The sequence below is a fragment of the Salmo trutta genome, unplaced genomic scaffold (genome assembly GCF_901001165.1).
Source record: "Salmo trutta unplaced genomic scaffold, fSalTru1.1, whole genome shotgun sequence".
Taxonomy (NCBI): domain Eukaryota; kingdom Metazoa; phylum Chordata; class Actinopteri; order Salmoniformes; family Salmonidae; genus Salmo; species Salmo trutta.
Window position 1 is genome coordinate 366812 of NW_021823319.1, and position 21558 is coordinate 388369.

Here is a 21558-nt window from a genome sequence, read left to right on the forward strand (position 1 = left end):
TGGACAGGAACTAGCAGTTGGACAGTGATCCTTTAAAAAACTGCACAGAACAGGAAGTCTATCCTGGACAGGAACTAGCAGTTGGACAGTGATCCTTTATAAAACTGCACAGAACAGGAAGTCTATCCTGGACAGGAACTAGCAGTTGGACAGTGATCCTTTATAAAACTGCACAGAACAGGAAGTCTATCCTGGACAGGAACTAGCAGTTGGACAGTGATCCTTTATAAAACTGCACAGAACAGGAAGTCTATCCTGGACAGGGACTAGCAGTTAGACAGTGATCATTTATAAAACTGCACAGAACAGGAAGTCTATCCTGGACAGGGACTAGCAGTTAGACAGTGATCCTTTATAAAACTGCACAGAACAGGAAGTCTATCCTGGACAGGGACTAGCAGTTAGACAGTGATCCTTTATAAAACTGCACAGAACAGGAAGTCTATCCTGGACAGGGACTAGCAGTTAGACAGTGATCCTTTATAAAACTGCACAGAACAGGAAGTCTATCCTGGACAGGGACTAGCAGTTAGACAGTGATCCTTTATAAAACTGCACAGAACAGGAAGTCTATCCTGGACAGGGACTAGCAGTTAGACAGTGATCCTTTATAAAACTGCACAGAACAGGAAGTCTATCCTGGACAGGGACTAGCAGTTAGACAGTGATCCTTTATAAAACTGCACAGAACAGGAAGTCTATCCTGGACAGGGACTAGCAGTTAGACAGTGATCATTTATAAAACTGCACAGAACAGGAAGTCTATCCTGGACAGGGACTAGCAGTTAGACAGTGATCCTTTATAAAACTGCACAGAACAGGAAGTCTATCCTGGACAGGGACTAGCAGTTAGACAGTGATCCTTTATAAAACTGCACAGAACAGGAAGTCTATCCTGGACAGGGACTAGCAGTTAGACAGTGATCCTTTATAAAACTGCACAGAACAGGAAGTCTATCCTGGACAGGGACTAGCAGTTAGACAGTGATCCTTTATAAAACTGCACAGAACAGGAAGTCTATCCTGGACAGGGACTAGCAGTTAGACAGTGATCCTTTATAAAACTGCACAGAACAGGAAGTCTATCCTGGACAGGGACTAGCAGTTAGACAGTGATCATTTATAAAACTGCACAGAACAGGAAGTCTATCCTGGACAGGGACTAGCAGTTAGACAGTGATCCTTTATAAAACTGCACAGAACAGGAAGTCTATCCTGGACAGGGACTAGCAGTTAGACAGTGATCCTTTATAAAACTGCACAGAACAGGAAGTCTATCCTGGACAGGGACTAGCAGTTAGACAGTGATCCTTTATAAAACTGCACAGAACAGGAAGTCTATCCTGGACAGGGACTAGCAGTTAGACAGTGATCCTTTATAAAACTGCACAGAACAGGAAGTCTATCCTGGACAGGGACTAGCAGTTAGACAGTGATCCTTTATAAAACTGCACAGAACAGGAAGTCTATCCTGGACAGGGACTAGCAGTTAGACAGTGATCCTTTATAAAACTGCACAGAACAGGAAGTCTATCCTGGACAGGGACTAGCAGTTAGACAGTGATCCTTTATAAAACTGCACAGAACAGGAAGTCTATCCTGGACAGGGACTAGCAGTTAGACAGTGATCCTTTATAAAACTGCACAGAACAGGAAGTCTATCCTGGACAGGGACTAGCAGTTAGACAGTGATCCTTTATAAAACTGCACAGAACAGGAAGTCTATCCTGGACAGGAACTAGCAGTTAGACAGTGATCCTTTATAAAAATGCACAGAACAGGGTTTTCTGAAGACGTACTGCTGAGGCCCTTTGATTCACCAGGAGATAAAAGGAATATGTTTACCTGGGTTAGTTAGGGTTAGTTAGGTAAGGCACGTGGAGCCATGTTTACCTGGGTAAGTTAAGGTTAGTTAGGGTTAGTTAGGTAAGGCACGTGGAGCCATGTTTACCTGGGTAAGTTAGGGTTAGTTAGGTAAGGCACGTGGAGCCATGTTTACCTGGGTAAGTTAAGGTTAGTTAGGGTTAGTTAGGTAAGGCACGTGGAGCCATGTTTACCTGGGTAAGTTAGGGTTAGTTAGGTAAGGCACGTGGAGCCATGTTTACCTGGGTAAGTTAAGGTTAGTTAGGGTTAGTTAGGTAAGGCACGTGGAGCCATGTTTACCTGGGTAAGTTAAGGTTAGTTAGGGTTAGTTAGGTAAGGCACGTGGAGCCATGTTTACCTGGGTAAGTTAGGGTTAGTTAGGTAAGGCACGTGGAGCCATGTTTACCTGGGTTAGTTAGGGTTAGTTAGGTAAGGCACGTGGAGCCATGTTTACCTGGGTAAGTTAGGGTTAGTTAGGTAAGGCACGTGGAGCCATGTTTACCTGGGTTAGTTAGGGTTAGTTAGGTAAGGCACGTGGAGCCATGTTTACCTGGGTAAGTTAGGGTTAGTTAGGGTTAGTTAGGTAAGGCACGTGGAGCCATGTTTACCTGGGTAAGTTAGGGTTAGTTAGGTAAGGCACGTGGAGCCATGTTTACCTGGGTTAGTTAGGGTTAGTTAGGTAAGGCACGTGGAGCCATGTTTACCTGGGTTAGTTAGGGTTAGTTAGGTAAGGCACGTGGAGCCATGTTTACCTGGGTTAGTTAGGGTTAGTTAGGTAAGGCACGTGGAGCCATGTTTACCTGGGTAAGTTAGGGTTAGTTAGGTAAGGCACGTGGAGCCATGTTTACCTGGGTAAGTTAAGGTTAGTTAGGGTTAGTTAGGTAAGGCACGTGGAGCCATGTTTACCTGGGTAAGTTAGGGTTAGTTAGGTAAGGCACGTGGAGCCATGTTTACCTGGGTTAGTTAGGGTTAGTTAGGTAAGGCACGTGGAGCCATGTTTACCTGGGTTAGTTAGGGTTAGTTAGGTAAGGCACGTGGAGCCATGTTTACCTGGGTTAGTTAGGGTTAGTTAGGTAAGGCACGTGGAGCCATGTTTACCTGGGTTAGTTAGGGTTAGTTAGGTAAGGCACGTGGAGCCATGTTTACCTGGGTAAGTTAGGGTTAGTTAGGGTTAGTTAGGTAAGGCACGTGGAGCCATGTTTACCTGGGTAAGTTAAGGTTAGGGTTAGTTAGGTAAGGCACGTGGAGCCATGTTTACCTGGGTTAGTTAGGGTTAGTTAGGTAAGGCACGTGGAGCCATGTTTACCTGGGTTAGTTAGGGTTAGTTAGGTAAGGCACGTGGAGCCATGTTTACCTGGGTAAGTTAGGGTTAGTTAGGTAAGGCACGTGGAGCCATGTTTACCTGGGTAAGTTAGGGTTAGTTAGGGTTAGTTAGGTAAGGCACGTGGAGCCATGTTTACCTGGGTTAGTTAGGGTTAGTTAGGTAAGGCACGTGGAGCCATGTTTACCTGGGTAAGTTAGGGTTAGTTAGGTAAGGCACGTGGAGCCATGTTTACCTGGGTAAGTTAGGGTTAGTTAGGGTTAGTTAGGTAAGGCACGTGGAGCCATGTATACCTGGGTAAGTTAGGGTTAGTTAGGGTTAGTTAGGTAAGGCACGTGGAGCCATGTTTACCTGGGTTAGTTAGGGTTAGTTAGGTAAGGCACGTGGAGCCATGTTTACCTGGGTAAGTTAGGGTTAGTTAGGTAAGGCACGTGGAGCCATGTTTACCTGGGTTAGTTAGGGTTAGTTAGGTAAGGCACGTGGAGCCATGTTTACCTGGGTAAGTTAGGGTTAGTTAGGTAAGGCACGTGGAGCCATGTTTACCTGGGTTAGTTAGGGTTAGTTAGGTAAGGCACGTGGAGCCATGTTTACCTGGGTTAGTTAGGGTTAGTTAGGTAAGGCACGTGGAGCCATGTTTACCTGGGTTAGTTAGGGTTAGTTAGGTAAGGCACGTGGAGCCATGTTTACCTGGGTTAGTTAGGGTTAGTTAGGTAAGGCACGTGGAGCCATGTATTCCTGGGTAAGTTAGGGTTAGTTAGGGTTAGTTAGGGTTAGTTAGGTAAGGCACGTGGAGCCATGTTTACCTGGGTAAGTTAGGGTTAGTTAGGGTTAGTTAGGTAAGGCACGTGGAGCCATGTTTACCTGGGTAAGTTAGGGTTAGTTAGGGTTAGTTAGGTAAGGCACGTGGAGCCATGTATACCTGGGTAAGTTAGGGTTAGTTAGGTAAGGCACGTGGAGCCATGTTTACCTGGGTTAGTTAGGGTTAGTTAGGGTTAGTTAGGTAAGGCACGTGGAGCCATGTTTACCTGGGTTAGTTAGGGTTAGTTAGGTAAGGCACGTGGAGCCATGTTTACCTGGGTTAGTTAGGGTTAGTTAGGTAAGGCACGTGGAGCCATGTTTACCTGGGTTAGTTAGGGTTAGTTAGGTAAGGCACGTGGAGCCATGTTTACCTGGGTAAGTTAGGGTTAGTTAGGGTTAGTTAGGTAAGGCACGTGGAGCCATGTTTACCTGGGTTAGTTAGGGTTAGTTAGGTAAGGCACGTGGAGCCATGTATACCTGGGTAAGTTAGGGTTAGTTAGGTAAGGCACGTGGAGCCATGTTTACCTGGGTAAGTTAGGGTTAGTTAGGGTTAGTTAGGGTTAGTTAGGTAAGGCACGTGGAGCCATGTTTACCTGGGTAAGTTAGGGTTAGTTAGGTAAGGCACGTGGAGCCATGTTTACCTGGGTTAGTTAGGGTTAGTTAGGTAAGGCACGTGGAGCCATGTTTACCTGGGTAAGTTAGGGTTAGTTAGGGTTAGTTAGGTAAGGCACGTGGAGCCATGTTTACCTGGGTAAGTTATACAACGGAGCCATTCTGAAACAGGCCACCACAGCCCTCTTCCTCTGTTTAGAGAGCAGCTTGTGCCACACAGCCTTCTTACTCCTTTGTGGATGTTCCACCTACAGGAAGAGGCATAATGTTACCAATTCACACAACTCAAACTCATTTCTAACAGGACTTCATCAGAGTTAAACCAAATATCAATGGAGAAATCTGGGATAACACGCTAGGGGTCAAACCATTTAACTGTAAAACCAAATCATGCATTGAAGAAAAAAAAAATATTTATGAGGATATTAAAACTTCCTTTTGCTGAGATGGAAATGACCCTCAGCCCTGCAGGAAAGGGCACACCGTCGTAAAATACCAATGTTGTCCCCAAAAGTACTTTCCTTTTGGATATTTATTAACATAATAGTGAGACGACTTCAGACCCGGGTCATGTATATGTGTACCTGGGTAAGCACCTGGGTATGTGTACCTGGGTAAGCACCTGGGTATGTGTACCTGGGTAAGCACCTGGGTATGTGTACCCGGGTAAGCACCTGGGTATGTGTACCTGGGTAAGCACCAGGGTATGTGTACCTGGGTAAGCACCTGGGTATGTGTACCTGGGTATGTGTACCTGGGTATGTGTACCTGGGTAAGCACCTGGTATGTGTACCTGGGTAAGCACCTGGGTATGTGTACCTGGGTAAGCACCTGGGTATGTGTACCTGGGTAAGCACCTGGGTATGTGTACCTGGGTAAGCACCTGGGTATGTGTACCTGGGTATGTGTACCCGGGTATGTGTACCTGGGTATGTGTACCTGGGTAAGCACCTGGTATGTGTACCTGGGTAAGCACCTGGGTATGTGTACCCGGGTAAGCACCTGGGTATGTGTACCCGGGTAAGCACCTGGGTATGTGTACCTGGGTAAGCACCTGGGTATGTGTACCTGGGTAAGCACCTGGGTATGTGTACCTGGGTAAGCACCTGGGTATGTGTACCTGGGTAAGCACCTGGGTATGTGTACCTGGGTAAGCACCTGGGTATGTGTACCTGGGTAAGCACCTGGGTATGTGTACCTGGGTAAGCACCTGGGTATGTGTACCTGGGTAAGCACCAAACTGAGAAAAAAAACCTGACTGAGGGACTTTAATTTTTCCATGACAAAACGTTTTAAAATGTGACTATAAACCAAAGAAAACAGGCTGAAATAGGGACGGACTGCCTTGTTTTCTGTTACTTAACGTTTTTAAAAACGTTTTCCATTGCATGCCCTAATGAACATTGACCCTGATGTTTCCCAGAACCCACCTGGTCTAGATAGAAGAGGACGTGAGCGATGTCCAGGACTCTCTCTACAGTCTTCTCTGGGTCTGACGTGTCCTCACTCCTGTTGGGAAGGTCTTTATACAGAGCCATCTGCCAGCGGATAGCAGGGTCCTCCAGCTACACACACACACAGAGAGAGAGAGAATACATTATTGGGGTTGAGGAGAGACAGGAGGTATAAACATGTCTGAGGTCTAAGCAAGGCTATGTGATTTCACTGTGAGGGTTAGGGTTCGTTAACCTAAACAGGGACCAGGCTTTCTTTCCAACTCCTATAGTCATTGTTATACCAAAAAATATCAGCTGGCTTTTCAGCAGGAATCAAATCAAATCAAGCTTTATTTATACAGCACATTTCAGACATGGAATGCAACACAATGTGCTTCACAGGAAGAAAAGAAAAAAAGAAAAACAATGAAAATAAAACAACTAAAGAATAACAATAAAAACTGAAAGAAAAAAAACAACCTAACAAAAGGCAAAGTTAAAAAGGTGTGTTTTAAGATCTATTTTTAATATGTCCACAGTTTCAGCCCCTCTCAGGTTCTCTGGCAGGCTATTCCAGAGGTAGGGGGCATAGTAACTAAAGGCTGTCTCTCCATGCCTCTTGGTCCCCCTCAGGTTCTCTGGCAGGCTATTCCAGAGGCTGGGGGCATAGTAACTAAAGGCTGGGGGCATAGTAACTAAAGGCTGGGGGCATAGTAACTAAAGGCTGGGGGCATAGTAACTAAAGGCTGGGGGCATAGTAACTAAAGGCTGGGGGCATAGTAACTAAAGGCTGGGGGCATAGTAACTAAAGGCTGGGGCATAGTAACTAAAGGCTGGGGGCATAGTAACTAAAGGCTGGGGGTATAGTAACTAAAGGCTGGGGACATAGTAACTAAAGGCTGGGCCCATAGTAACTAAAGGCTGGGGGCATAGTAACTAAAGGCTGGGGGCATAGTAACTAAAGGCTGGGGGCATAGTAACTAAAGGATGGGGGCCCATAGTAACTAAAGGCTGGGGGCCCATAGTAACTAAAGGCTGGGGGCATAGTAACTAAAGGCTGGGGGCCCATAGTAACTAAAGGCTGGGGGCATAGTAACTAAAGGCTGGGGGCATAGTAACTAAAGGCTGGGGGCATAGTAACTAAAGGCTGGGGGTATAGTAACTAAAGGCTGGGGGCATAGTAACTAAAGGCTGGGGCATAGTAACTAAAGGCTGGGGGCATAGTAACTAAAGGCTGGGGGCCCATAGTAACTAAAGGCTGGGGGCATAGTAACTAAAGGCTGGGGGCATAGTAACTAAAGGCTGGGGGCATAGTAACTAAAGGCTGGGGGCCCATAGTAACTAAAGGCTGGGGGCATAGTAACTAAAGGCTGGGGGCATAGTAACTAAAGGCTGGGGGCATAGTAACTAAAGGCTGGGGGCATAGTAACTAAAGGCTGGGGGCATAGTAACTAAAGGCTGGGGGCCCATAGTAACTAAAGGCTGGGGGCCCATAGTAACTAAAGGCTGGGGGCATAGTAACTAAAGACTGGGGGCATAGTGACTAAAGGCTGGGGGCATAGTAACTAAAGGCCGGGGGCATAGTAACTAAAGACTGGGGGTATAGTAACTAAAGGCTGGGGGCATAGTAACTAAAGGCTGGGGGCATAGTAACTAAAGGCTGGGGGCATAGTAACTAAAGGCTGGGGGTATAGTAACTAAAGGCTGGGGGCATAGTAACTAAAGGTTGGGGGCATAGTAACTAAAGGCTGGGGGCATAGTAACTAAAGGCTGGGGGCATAGTAACTAAAGGCTGGGGGCCCATAGTAACTAAAGGCTGGGGGCCATAGTAACTAAAGGCTGGGGGCATAGTAACTAAAGGCTGGGGGCATAGTAACTAAAGGCTGGGGGCCATAGTAACTAAAGGCTGGGGGCCCATAGTAACTAAAGGCTGGGGGCATAGTAACTAAAGGCTGGGGGCATAGTAACTAAAGGCTGGGGGCATAGTAACTAAAGGCTGGGGGCATAGTAACTAAAGGCTGGGGGCATAGTAACTAAAGGCTGGGGGCATAGTAACTAAAGGCTGGGGCATAGTAACTAAAGGCTGGGGGCATAGTAACTAAAGGATGGGGGCCCATAGTAACTAAAGGCTGGGGGCATAGTAACTAAAGGCTGGGGGCCCATAGTAACTAAAGGCTGGGGGTATAGTAACTAAAGGCTGGGGGTATAGTAACTAAAGGCTGGGGGCCCATAGTAACTAAAGGCTGGGGGCATAGTAACTAAAGGCTGGGGACATAGTAACTAAAGGCTGGGCCCATAGTAACTAAAGGCTGGGGGCATAGTAACTAAAGGCTGGGGGCATAGTAACTAAAGGCTGGGGGCATAGTAACTAAAGGCTGGGGGCATAGTAACTAAAGGCTGGGGGCATAGTAACTAAAGGCTGGGGGCCCATAGTAACTAAAGGCTGGGGGCCCATAGTAACTAAAGGCTGGGGGCATAGTAACTAAAGGCTGGGGGCCCATAGTAACTAAAGGCTGGGGGCATAGTAACTAAAGGCTGGGGGCATAGTAACTAAAGACTGGGGGCATAGTAACTAAAGGCTGGGGGTATAGTAACTAAAGGCTGGGGGCATAGTAACTAAAGGCTGGGGCATAGTAACTAAAGGCTGGGGGCATAGTAACTAAAGGCTGGGGGCCCATAGTAACTAAAGGCTGGGGGCATAGTAACTAAAGGCTGGGGGCATAGTAACTAAAGGCTGGGGGCCCATAGTAACTAAAGGCTGGGGGTATAGTAACTAAAGGCTGGGGGCATAGTAACTAAAGGCTGGGGACATAGTAACTAAAGGCTGGGGGTATAGTAACTAAAGGCTGGGGGCATAGTAACTAAAGGCTGTGGCCATAGTAACTAAAAGCTGGGGGCATAGTAACTAAAGGCTGGGGGCCATAGTAACTAAAGGCTGGGGGCATAGTAACTAAGGGCTGGGGGTATAGTAACTAAAGGCTGGGGGTATAGTAACTAAAGGCTGGGGGCATAGTAACTAAAGGCTGGGGGCATAGTAACTAAAGGCTGGGGGTATAGTAACTAAAGGCTGGGGGCATAGTAACTAAAGGCTGGGGGCATAGTAACTAAAGGCTGGGGGCATAGTAACTAAAGGCTGGGGGCATAGTAACTAAAGGCTGGGGGCATAGTAACTAAAGACTGGGGGTATAGTAACTAAAGGCTGGGGGCATAGTAACTAAAGGCTGGGGGCATACCCCCCTGATTTGGACAAAATAACATGGCAACATATTGGCATAGCACGAATCATACACACGATTGCAAAAACCACCCAAAGCGGCCCATCTCCGGGCCAATCATATGGCAATTTTCCGATGGCAATTGCCAATTGTAACACCCCAAATTTCCTTTAGATGGCGAGCGCGCTCCACCTTGGATTTTCATACAGCAAATGATACCCAATTCTTACCCAAGTCTCAGATTTTGATAAAATGATTTTTTTTTGAAAACTTAGCACCTTGTAAAAAAGTGGTTTCTGGACCGTTTTTCGATTTTTTTTCGATTGTTATGTCAATTACACATGTATAAGAGCTGTATGAACATGCTTCTGACGTTTTTTATTGATGTCGTTTTTTGGGTTGCTTTTGCTTGTGCGCAAGGCATATGATTTGTGCATTTTGAATATGATTTCATAGGAAAAAAGTGACATTTTTTTTTTCATTTTTTTTGCAAAATGACATATCCAATGCTTTTTTTTGTCACTTGTGGAAGTATTGCAAGTGCCAAATTACAGCAAATATTCAAAAGATAGCTAGAGCTCTCCGCAGTGAATTTTCATATTGCAAATGTAACACAATTCAAGTCCCAAGAGTCAAATTTTGAAAAAATGACATATTTTTTGAAAACTTTTCAACCCTAAAAAAGTGGTTTCTGGACCGTTTTTCGAATTTTTTTTGATTTTTATGTCAATTACACATGTATAAGAGCTGTATGGACATACTTTTGACATATTTTATTGACATAATTTTTTGGGTTGTTTTTGCTTGTGCATAAGGCATATGTTTTGTGCATTTGGAATATGATTTCATAGGAAGTCAAAAGTGACATATTTGCTTGTGCATAAGGCATATGATTTGTGCATTTGGAATATGATTTCATAGGAAGTCAAAAGTGACATATTTATATTTTTTGCCAAATGCCATTAGAAATGTGCAAATGAAATGTCCAATTCTTTTTTTGTCAATTATACATGTATGAAAGTATTGAATGTGCCAAATCAGTATGTTTGTCCGTTTGCCATGTACGATCATAGGAAGTCGGTTTCCAAACCCAAAAGTCAGTGAACCATGGTCCAAATGGCATTTATACTGCCCAAATGATATATATCCCTATGTTGAGCCATCAATCAACGCAGATGGTCTACTTGTCATGTATGATGAGGGAGAAGTGGGACTCTGTTGCTTTTAACATTTTTAACGAATTTGACATGCTCAGAATGCATAATTGACTGGCCCGATGATCTCGGGATGGCCGTGCAGTGACTGTGGTTCCTCTCCATCGCTCGTTGTGTTGATTTCATCATGTCAACTTTGGTGATATTTTTTGCTGTTGAATCATCTTGCAAATGCGCGTTACATTTGCAATATTGCGCGTTACGTTTGCAATATGATTCAATGGGCATTTAGCATCACAAATTTAGGCATGCTCAAAAATACTGCAGAAATGCATTATTGACTGGCTCGATGAACTCGGGATGGCCGGGCAGTGACTGTGGTTCCTCTCCATTGCTCGTCAACCAGCAGTCAGCGTCCATCAGTCAATTAGATGTCATTTTGACACCAAACTGATAGCATCTGACACCAAATCCACTTTTTCCAACTCGTATAGAAGCCAACTATCACATATGTCAGAGAAGGCCCATAATTCACAGTGCTTTCAATTTTAACCATAAAAAAACTAAAACACATAGTTACGTTATAGCTGCGGGTCCAGCTCTGACATTATGTGTAGGCCTATGTGAGGCGACCCCGAATCCAAAGTTTCGGCTCGATAGGTCATTCGGTGCCCGAGCAATGGCCTAATTGGTGCTGAAAATCCACTTTTTCAGGGCGTTACTACGGGGTCCCTGAATGAGCTATCGGACAGAGACATTGGGGTCCGTCTCTATGGGCCGAGGCGGTTTCAATGCACCTAGTCTTGCAACTCTGGGACATTTCTACATGTCGCCATGTCCGTGATATTCAAAATGAATTGAAAATATTGCAAATGTACGAGGCGGTTTCTCGGTCAGAGAACCTTCTAGAGCCCCATAAATCACCGTGCACTATCGACTTGAGCTCTAGAACAGGTTTCTAAAATTTCGGAGCTCTAGGTCTGACGGTTCTTGAATCGTTTGAACGAAAGTAACTATTGAAGGCGGTATAAGCCTCTAAGCCGCACACTATGTACCTATGGCCAAATTGTGTGTGTGTGTTTTTGTTTTTTTTGCAAAAAGAATAGACACACATTGTCTTTGGGGTAGGCATATACAGAATCCTGAATATGAAGTCTCTACCTTAAGAATTGACTGAATGACACATGGTTGAGTTGCGTGATTTTCACTATCTGCAGGTGGCAATATGACAATAGCTCTAGGCTATTTTAAACCACTTCCGGTTGTCACAGGAAGCTCTTGCTTCACACACGTTGTCTTTGGGGTAGACATAAATGGAATCCTGAATAAGAAGTCTCTACCTTAAGAATTGACTGAGAAACAGATGGTTGAGTTGCGTGATTTTCACTATGCGCACGTAATATGACAATAGCTCTTGGGTGATTTTAACCACTTCCGGTTGTCACAGGAAGCTCTTGCTTCACACACGTTGTCTTTGGGGTAGACATAAACGGAATCCTGAATAAGAAGTCTCTACCTTAAGAATTGACTGAGAAACAGATGGTTGAGTTGCGTGATTTTCACTATCTGCAGGTGGCAATATGACAATAGCTCTTGGGTGATTTTAACCACTTCCGGTTGTCACAGGAAGCTCTTGCTTCACACACGTTGTCTTTGGGGTAGACATAAACGGAATCCTGAATAAGAAGTCTCTACCTTAAGAATTGACTGAATAACAGATGGTTGAGTTGCGTGATTTTCACTATCTGCAGGTGGCAATATGACAATAGCTCTTGGGTGTTTTTAACCACTTCCGGTTGTCACAGGAAGCTCTTGCTTCACACACGTTGTCTTTGGGGTAGATATAAACGGAATCCTGAATAAGAAGTCTCTACCTTAAGAATTGACTGAATGACAGATGGTTGAGTTGCGTGATATTCACTATATGCAGGTTGTCCATATGACAATAGCTCTAGGCTGTTTTAACCACTTCCCGTTGTCACAGGAAGTTCTTACTCAACACACGTTGTCTTTGGGGTAGACATAAACAGAATCCTGAATAAGAAGTCTCTACCTTAAGAATTGACTGAGAAACAGATGGTTGAGTTGCGTGATTTTCACTATGCGCACGTAATATGACAATAGCTCTTGAGTGATTTTAACCACTTCCGGTTGTCACAGGAAGCTCTTGCTTCACACACGTTGTCTTTGGGGTAGACATAAACAGAATCCTGAATAAGAAGTCTCTACCTTAAGAATTGACTGAGAAACAGATGGTTGAGTTGCGTGATTTTCACTATGCGCACGTAATATGACAATAGCTCTTGGGTGTTTTTAACCACTTCCGGTTGTCACAGGAAGCTCTTGCTTCACACACGTTGTCTTTGGGGTAGACATAAACAGAATCCTGAATAAGACGTCTCTACCTTAAGAATTGACTGAGTAACAGATGGTTGAGTTGCGTGATTTTCACTATCTGCAGGTGACAATATGACAATAGCTCTAGGCTATTTTAAACCACTTCCGGTTGTCACAGGAAGCTCTTGCTTCACACACGTTGTCTTTGGGGTAGACATAAACAGAATCCTGAATAAGAAGTCTCTACCTTAAGAATTGACTGAGTAACAGATGGTTGAGTTGCGTGATTTTCACTATGCGCACGTAATATGACAATAGCTCTTGGGTGATTTTAACCACTTCCGGTTGTCACAGGAAGCTCTTGCTTCACACACGTTGTCTTTGGGGTAGACATAAACAGAATCCTGAATAAGAAGTCTCTACCTTAAGAATTGACTGAGAAACAGATGGTTGAGTTGCGTGATTTTCACTATGCGCACGTAATATGACAATAGCTCTTGGTTGTTTTTAACCACTTCCGGTTGTCACAGGAAGCTCTTGCTTCACACACGTTGTCTTTGGGGTAGACATAAACATAATCCTGAATAAGAAGTCTCTACCTTAAGAATTGACTGAGTAACAGATGGTTGAGTTGCGTGATTTTCACTATATGCAGGTTGACCATATGACAATAGCTCTAGGCTGTTTTAACCACTTCCCTTTGTCACAGGAAGTTCTTACTCAACACACGTTGTCTTTGGGGTAGACATAAACAGAATCCTGAATAAGAAGTCTCTACCTTAAGAATTGACTGAGAAACAGATGGTTGAGTTGCGTGATTTTCACTATGCGCACGTAATGTGACAATAGCTCTTGGGTGATTTCAACCACTTCCGGTTGTCACAGGAGGCTCTTGCTTCACACACGTTGTCTTTGGGGTAGACATAAACAGAATCCTGAATAAGAAGTCTCTACCTTAAGAATTGACTGAGTAACAGATGGTTGAGTTGCGTGATTTTCACTATCTGCAGGTGGCAATATGACAATAGCTCTAGGCTATTTTTAACCACTTCCGGTTGTCACAGGAAGCTCTTGCTTCACACACGTTGTCTTTGGGGTAGACATAAACAGAATCCTGAATAAGAAACCTCTACCTTAAGAATTGACTGAGTAACAGATGGTTGAGTTGCATGATTTTCACTATCTGCAGGTGGCAATATGACAATAGCTCTTGGGTGTTTTTAACCACTTCCGGTTGTCACAGGAAGCTCTTGCTTCACACACGTTGTCTTTGGGGTAGACATAAACAGAATCCTGAATAAGAAGTCTCTACCTTAAGAATTGACTGAGAAACAGATGGTTGAGTTGCGTGATTTTCACTATGCGCACGTAATATGACAATAGCTCTTGGGTGATTTTAACCACTTCCGGTTGTCACAGGAAGCTCTTGCTTCACACACGTTGTCTTTGGGGTAGACATAAACAGAATCCTGAATAATAAGTCTCTACCTTAAGAATTGACTGAGTAACAGATGGTTGAGTTGCGTGATTTTCACTATGCACACGTAATATGACAATAGCTCTTGGGTGATTTTAACCACTTCCGGTTGTCACAGGAAGCTCTTGCTTCACACACGTTGTCTTTGGGGTAGACAGAAACAGAATCCTGAATAAGAAGTCTCTACCTTAAGAATTGACTGAGTAACAGATGGTTGAGTTGCGTGATTTTCACTATGTGCAGGTTATATGACGATAGCTCTTGGGTGTTTTTAACCACTTCCAGTTGTCACAGGAACCTTAGAATCGACACAGGTAGACCTCACACTAGCCTGATGGATTGTTATAGAAGACAGGTTCATAAGGCATTCATAACCCACATAGGCTTCAGGTTGAATTTTGGAGAATAGTCTATGTATTCCTATGGGGAGAGAAGTCATTGCACACAGTTTGATCTAAACACCTTCTTTTCACTGTGAAGGGTTAATGCCACAGGGTCAAGGTTGGCTTGCACAGATCAGGAGGACCTCAGGAACGCTCCTGGTTCCTCTCCATCGCTCGTTGTGTTGATTTCATCATGTCACCTTTGGTGATATTTTTTGCTGTTGAATCATATTGCAAATACACGGATGCGCATTTGCAATATGATTCAATTGGCATTTAGCATCACAACTTTGGCATGCTCAAAACCACTGCAGAAATGCATAATTGACTGTCCCGATGAACTGGGGATGGCCGTGCAGTGACTGTGGTTCCTCTCCATCGCTCGTTGTGTTGATTTCATCATGTCAACTTTGGTGACAATTTTTGCTGTTGAATCATATTACAAATACACGGATGCGTATTTGCAATATGATTCAATGGGCATTTAGCATCACAACTTTGGCATGCTCAAAACCACTGCAGAAATGCATAATTGACTGTCCCGATGAACTGGGGATGGCCGTGCAGTGACTGTGGTTCCTCTCCATCGCTCATTGTGTTGATTTCATCATGTCAACTTTGGTGATATTTTTTGCTGTTGAATCATGTTGCAAATGCGCGTTACATTTGCAATATTCCATGTTACGTTTGCAATATGATTCAATGGGCATTTAGCATCACAAATGTGGCATGCTCAAAACCACTGCAGAAATGCATAATTGACTGTCCCGATGAACTGGGGATGGCCGTGCAGTGACTGTGGTTCCTCTCCATGGCTTGATGGTGAGTTTTTTAGTGATTTTTTGAAAAATGTCCAAAATGACTAGTTGCGCCCCATACTGGATGGGCACTGATGGAAGGTGCTCCCTACCCAACCGTGGACCCCTTTCACCACCCTAAAGGCATTTAAAACCCTTCTAAAAAATTACTCCTGGTAACCCATTTCGGGTCACCATGTGCACTGATGCGCATTTGCAATATGTTTCAATGGATCTCAACATCACGAATTTGGCATGCTCAAAAACACTGCAGAAATGCATAATCTACTGTCCCGATGAACTGGGGATGGCCGGGCAGTGACTGTGGTTCCTCTCCATGGCTTGATGGTGACATGAGAGAAGTGGGATTGTCGTTTTTTAGCGATTTTTTGAAAAATGTCCAAAATGACTAGGGGCGCCCCATACTGGATGGGCACTGATGGAAGGTGCTCCCTACCCAACCGTGCACCCCTTGCACCACCCTAAAGGCATTTAAAACCATTCTAAAAAATTACTCCTGGTAACCCATTTCGGGTCACCATGTGCACTGATGCGCATTTGCAATATGATTCAATGGGCCTCAACATCACGAATTTGGCATGCTCAAAAACACTAAAGATATGCAAAATTGACTGTCCCGATGAACTGGGGATGGCCGGGCAGTGACTGTGGTTCCTCTCCATGGCTTGATGGTGACATGAGAGAAGTGGGATTGTCGTTTTTTAGCAATTTTTTTGAAAAATGTCCAAAATGACTAGGGGCGCCCCATACTGGATGGGCACTGATGGAAGGTGCTCCCTACCCAACCGTGCACCCCTTGCACCCTCTAAAGGCATTTAACCTGTTTGGTATAGGGGGCAGTATTGAGAATTTTGGAAAAAATATGTTCCCATTTTTAACTGCCTCCTACACCAACTCAGAAGCTAGAATATGCATATTATTGTTCAGGTTTGGATAGAAAACACTCTGAATTTTCTAAAACTGTTTGAATGGTGTCTGTGAGTATAACAGAACTCCTATGGCAGGCAAAAACCTGACAAGGTTTCAAGCAGGAAGTACCCTGTCTGACAAGGAGTCGTGCGTCTTGCATCTTTTTATTGAAAAGTAAGGATCTTAGCTGTAACGTGACAATTCCCAGGGCTCCAATAGGCTCTCAGAGCCCGCGAAAACCCTGAAGGTTTACGAGGGAGCCTCAGGTTGAAACATATTATCGCCTTTTGTAAGTGGATGCTGAGAGGACCTTTCAATGATGCGCGTGCATGAGTCGCTTCTGAGGAGAAATTTTATTCGGCTGTTTAGGCTCAATGCATACTCCCGGTCGGAATATTATCACTTCTCTACGACATAAATGGCATAAAAATTGGTTTTAAACAGCGGTTGACATGCTTCGAAGTACGGTAATGGAATATTTAGACATTTTTGACAAGCCAACGCGCCACGCGCGGGACCGTGAGGAAGCATTCTGATAGTGTCTAGAACTCACGAACAAAACGTCGCTGTTGGAATATAACGATGGATTATTTGGGACCAAACCAACATTTGTTATTGAAGTAGAAGTCCTGGCAGTGTATTCTGATGAAGAACAAGCAAGGTAAGAACATTTTTCTTATAGGAAAATTGATTTTGGTGGAGGCTGACCTGGGTGGGTATCTAAATAGCTAGCCCTGTAATGCCGGGCTATGTACTTAGATTATTGCAAAATGTGCTTCATCCGAAAAGCTATTTTAAAATCGGACATATCGAGTGCATAGAGGGGTAATGTATCTATAATTCTTAAAATAATTGTTATGCTTTTTGTGAACGTTTATCGTGAGTAATTTAGCAAACTGTTAGTAAATTCCCCGGAAGTTTGCGGTGGTTATGCTTTTTCTGAACGTCACATGCTAATGTAAAAAGCTGGTTTTTGATATAAATATGAATTTGATTGAACAGACATGCATGTATTGTATAACACAATGTCCTAGGTGTGTCATCTGATGAAGATCATCAAAGGTTAGTGCTGCATTTAGCTGTGGTTTGGGTTTATGTGACATGATATGCTAGCTTGAAAAATGGGTGTCAGATTTTTTCTGGCTGGGCACTCTGCTGACATAATCTAATGTTTTGCTTTCGTTGTAAAGCCTTTTTGAAATCGGACAGTGGGGTTAGATTAATGAGATTCTTGTCTTTAAATAGCTGTGAAATAGTCATATGTTTGAGAAATTGAAGTTATAGTATTTCTAACGATTCAAAAATCGCGCCACTGGAATTCCAGTAGCTGTTACGTAGGTGGGACGAAATCGTCCCACATACCCCAGAGAGGTTAAAACCCTTCTAAAAAATTACTCCTGGTAACCCATTTTGGGTCACCATGTGCACTGATGCGCATTTGCAATATGATTCAATGGGCCTCAACATCACGAATTTGGCATGCTCAAAAACACTAAAGATATGCAAAATTGACTGTCCCGATGAACTGGGGATGGCCGGGCAGTGACTGTGGTTCCTCTCCATGGCTTGATGGTGACATGAGAGAAGTGGGATTGTCGTTTTTTAGCAATTTTTTTGAAAAATGTCCAAAATGACTAGGGGCGCCCCATACTGGATGGGCACTGATGGAAGGTGCTCCCTACCCAACCGTGCACCCCTTGCACCCTCTAAAGGCATTTAAAACCCTTCTAAAAAATTACTCCTGGTAACCCGTTTCGGGTCACCATGTGCACTGATGCGCATTTGCAATATGATTCAATGGGCCTCAACATCACGAATTTGGCATGCTCAAAAACACTAAAGATATGCAAAATTGACTGGCCCGATGAACTGGGGATGGCCGGGCAGTGACTGTGGTTCCTCTCTATCGCTCATTGTGTTGATTTCATCATGTCAACTTTGGTGATATTTTTTGCTGTTGAGTCATATTGCAAACGCACGTTACGTTTGCAATATAGCGCGTTACGTTTGCAATATGATTTAATGGGCATTTAGTATCACAAATTTAGGCATGCTCAAAAATACTGCAGAAATGCATAATTGACTGGCCTGATGAACTCGGGATGGCCGGGCAGTGACTGTGGTTCCTCTCCATGACTTGATGGTGACATGAGAGAAGTGGGACTGTCGATTTTTAGCGATTTTTTGAAAAATGTCCAAAATGACTAGGGGCGCCTTATACTGGATGGGCACTGATGGAAGGTGCTACCTACCCAACCGTGCACCCCTTGCACCACCCTAAAGGCATTTAAAACCATTCTAAAAAATTACTCCTGGTAACCCATTTCGGGTCACCATGTGCACTGATGCCCATTTGAAATATGTTTCAATGGATCTCAACATCACGAATTTGGCATGCTCAAAAACACTGCAGAAATGCATAATCTACTGTCCCGATGAACTGGGGATGGCCGGGCAGTGACTGTGGTTCCTCTCTGTCGCTCATTGTGTTGATTTCATCATGTCAACTTTGGTGATATTTTTTGCTGTTGAATCATATTGCAATCGCACGTTACGTTTGCAATATAGAGCGTTACGTTTGCAATATGATTTAATGGGCATTTAGCATCACAAATTTAGGCATGCTCAAAAACACTGCAGAAATGCATAATTGACTGGCCCGATGAACTCGGGATGGCCGGGCAGTGACTGTGGTTGCTCTCTGTCGCTCATTGTGTTGATTTCATCATGTCAACTTTGGTGATATTTTTTGCTGTTGAATCATATTGCAAACGCACGTTACGTTTGCAATATAGCGCGTTACGTTTGCAATATGATTCAATGGGCATTTAGCATCACAAATTTAGGCATGCTCAAAAATACTGCAGAAATGCATAATTGACTGGCCCGAAGAACTCGGGATGGCCGGGCAGTGACTGTGGTTCCTCTCCATTGCTCGTCACCCAGCAGTCAGCGTCCATCAGTCAATTAGATGTCAATCTGACACCAAACTGATAGCATCTGACACCAAATCCACTTTTTCCAACTCGTATAGAAGCCAACTATCACATATGTCAGAGAAGGCCCATAATTCACAGTGCTTTCAATTTTAACCATAAAAAAACCTAAAACACATAGTTACGTTATAGCTGCGGGTCCAGCTCTGACATTATGTGTAGGCCTATGTGAGGCGACCCCGAATCCCAAGTTTCGGCTCGATAGGTCATTCGGTGCCCGAGCAATGGCCTTAATTGGTGCTGAAAATCCACTTTTTCAGGGCGTTACTACGGGGACCCTGAATGAGCTATCGGACAGAGGCATTGGGGTCCGTCTCTATGGGCCGAGGCGGTTTCAATGCACCTAGTCTTGCGACTCTGGGACATTTCTACATGTCGCCATGTCCGTGATATTCAAAATGAATTGAAAATATTGCAAATGTACGAGGCGGTTTCTCGGTCAGAGAACCTTCTAGAGCCCCATAAATCACCGTGCACTATCGACTTGAGCTCTAGAACAGGTTTCTTAAATTTCGGAGCTCTAGGTCTGACGGTTCTTGAATCGTTTGAACGAAAGTAACTATTGAAGGCGGTATAAGACTCTAAGCCCCACACTATGTCCCTATGGCCAAATTGTGTGTGTGTGTTTTTGTTTTTTTTGCAAAAAGAATAGACACACGTTGTCTTTGGGGTAGGCATATACAGAATCCTCAATATGAAGTCTCTACCTAAAGAATTGGCTGGATGACATAGGGTTGAGTTGCGTGATTTTCACTATGTGCAGGTTATATGACAATAGCTCTTGGCTGTTTTTAACCACTTCCGGTTGTCACAGGAAGCTCTTACTCAACACACGTTGTCTTTGGGTTAGACATAAACAGAATCCTGAATATGAAGTCTCTACCTTAACAATTGACTAAATAACAGATGGTTGAGTTGCGTGATTTTCACTATATGCAGGTTGACCATATGACAATAGCTCTTGGCTGTTTTTAACAACTTCCGGTTGTCACAGGAAGCTCTTATTTCACACACGTTGTCTTTGGGGTAGACATAAACAGAATCCTGAATATGAAGTCTCTACCTTAAGAATTGACTGAATGACAGATGGTTGAGTTGCGTGATTTTCACTATCTGCAGGTTGCTTATATGACAATAGCTCTAGGGTGATTTTAACATTTTCCGGTTGCTCCAGGAACCTTAGAATCAACACAGGTAGACCTCACAGTAGCCTGATGGATTGTTATAGAATACAGGTTCATAAGGCATTCATAACCCACATAGACTTCAGGTTGAATTTAGGAGAATTGTCAATGTATTCCTATGGGGAGAGAAGTCATTGCACACAGTTTGATCTAAACACCTTCTTTTCACTGTGAAGGGTTAATGCCACAGGGTCAAGGTTAGGCTTGCACAGATCGGGAGGACCTCAGGAACGCTCCTGAGGTTGAATTGTGCTTCTAACCCTAATGGTTCTCTCACTGTCACCCATAAGCACTTGACATATTGGTGCAGGCCTCATTTTGGGCCTAGTTTTCTCACGGTCGCTGCGCTCATACCGAGCAAGCTACGGTCAAGCGGGGCGTCTCATTGAACTCGTCTCAGCCTAGAGATAATGGTAATGCCATTGCAGGCTCTTTGTGTCTTTAAGCACCGCACTGTGTCACTCCGTCCTTGCTGTGTGTGTGTTTGAGAGAGCTTTTCTTTGACACCTGATGGGATAAATGACTGATTTACAGTTCATGAGGGTTGCCTAGTCACACATATGAAGTTGTGGAAAGATCTGACCTTTTTAACCCTTCAAAACAGCCCCTATGACACCATTATAAGGCATTTCTGGTTGACACAGGAATCTGAACGTTAGGCTCTTATAGAATATTGAGTTTTAAGTGTTTCTCTTAAGAACTGACTTATTTACAGAGGGTTGAACAAGTGTGTGTTGTTTCAGAAAATCACAGAAAATCACAGAAATCTCGCAGAGCTCCGAAACCTGCCTTAACGGACTCATCTGAACACGCTGCAACTGGATATGTAACTTTTTTGAAAAAAACCCCTCTTGTTGTTGAATATCACCAATGTGTCATTGTACAATTTCTCTGAAATGAACATTGGTAAATGCATGGTTCCTTTTCTCCTGACACCGTAGGCTCATGTAGTTTGATGTGAAGCGGTCAAATCAGCACTCTATTTTCCTGTTTGACTTTCAATCCCAGAAAAATAGCCTTAACTCGAAAAGCGTCGAGGCCTCGACTCCATCCTG

General features: G+C 44.0%; 1 protein-coding gene across 1 annotated transcript in view; it reads right to left on the bottom strand.

The window, feature by feature from the left end:
- Nucleotides 1-21558, bottom strand: part of ryr2a (ryanodine receptor 2a (cardiac)) — a gene marked incomplete at its 3' end in the record, with an annotated part of 473963 nt that overhangs the window by 48104 nt on the left and 404301 nt on the right. Inside the window, 2 exon segments of the mRNA XM_029748619.1 lie at nucleotides 4730-4842; nucleotides 6025-6159. Of these exon segments, the coding sequence (XP_029604479.1) occupies nucleotides 4730-4842; nucleotides 6025-6159 (248 nt within the window).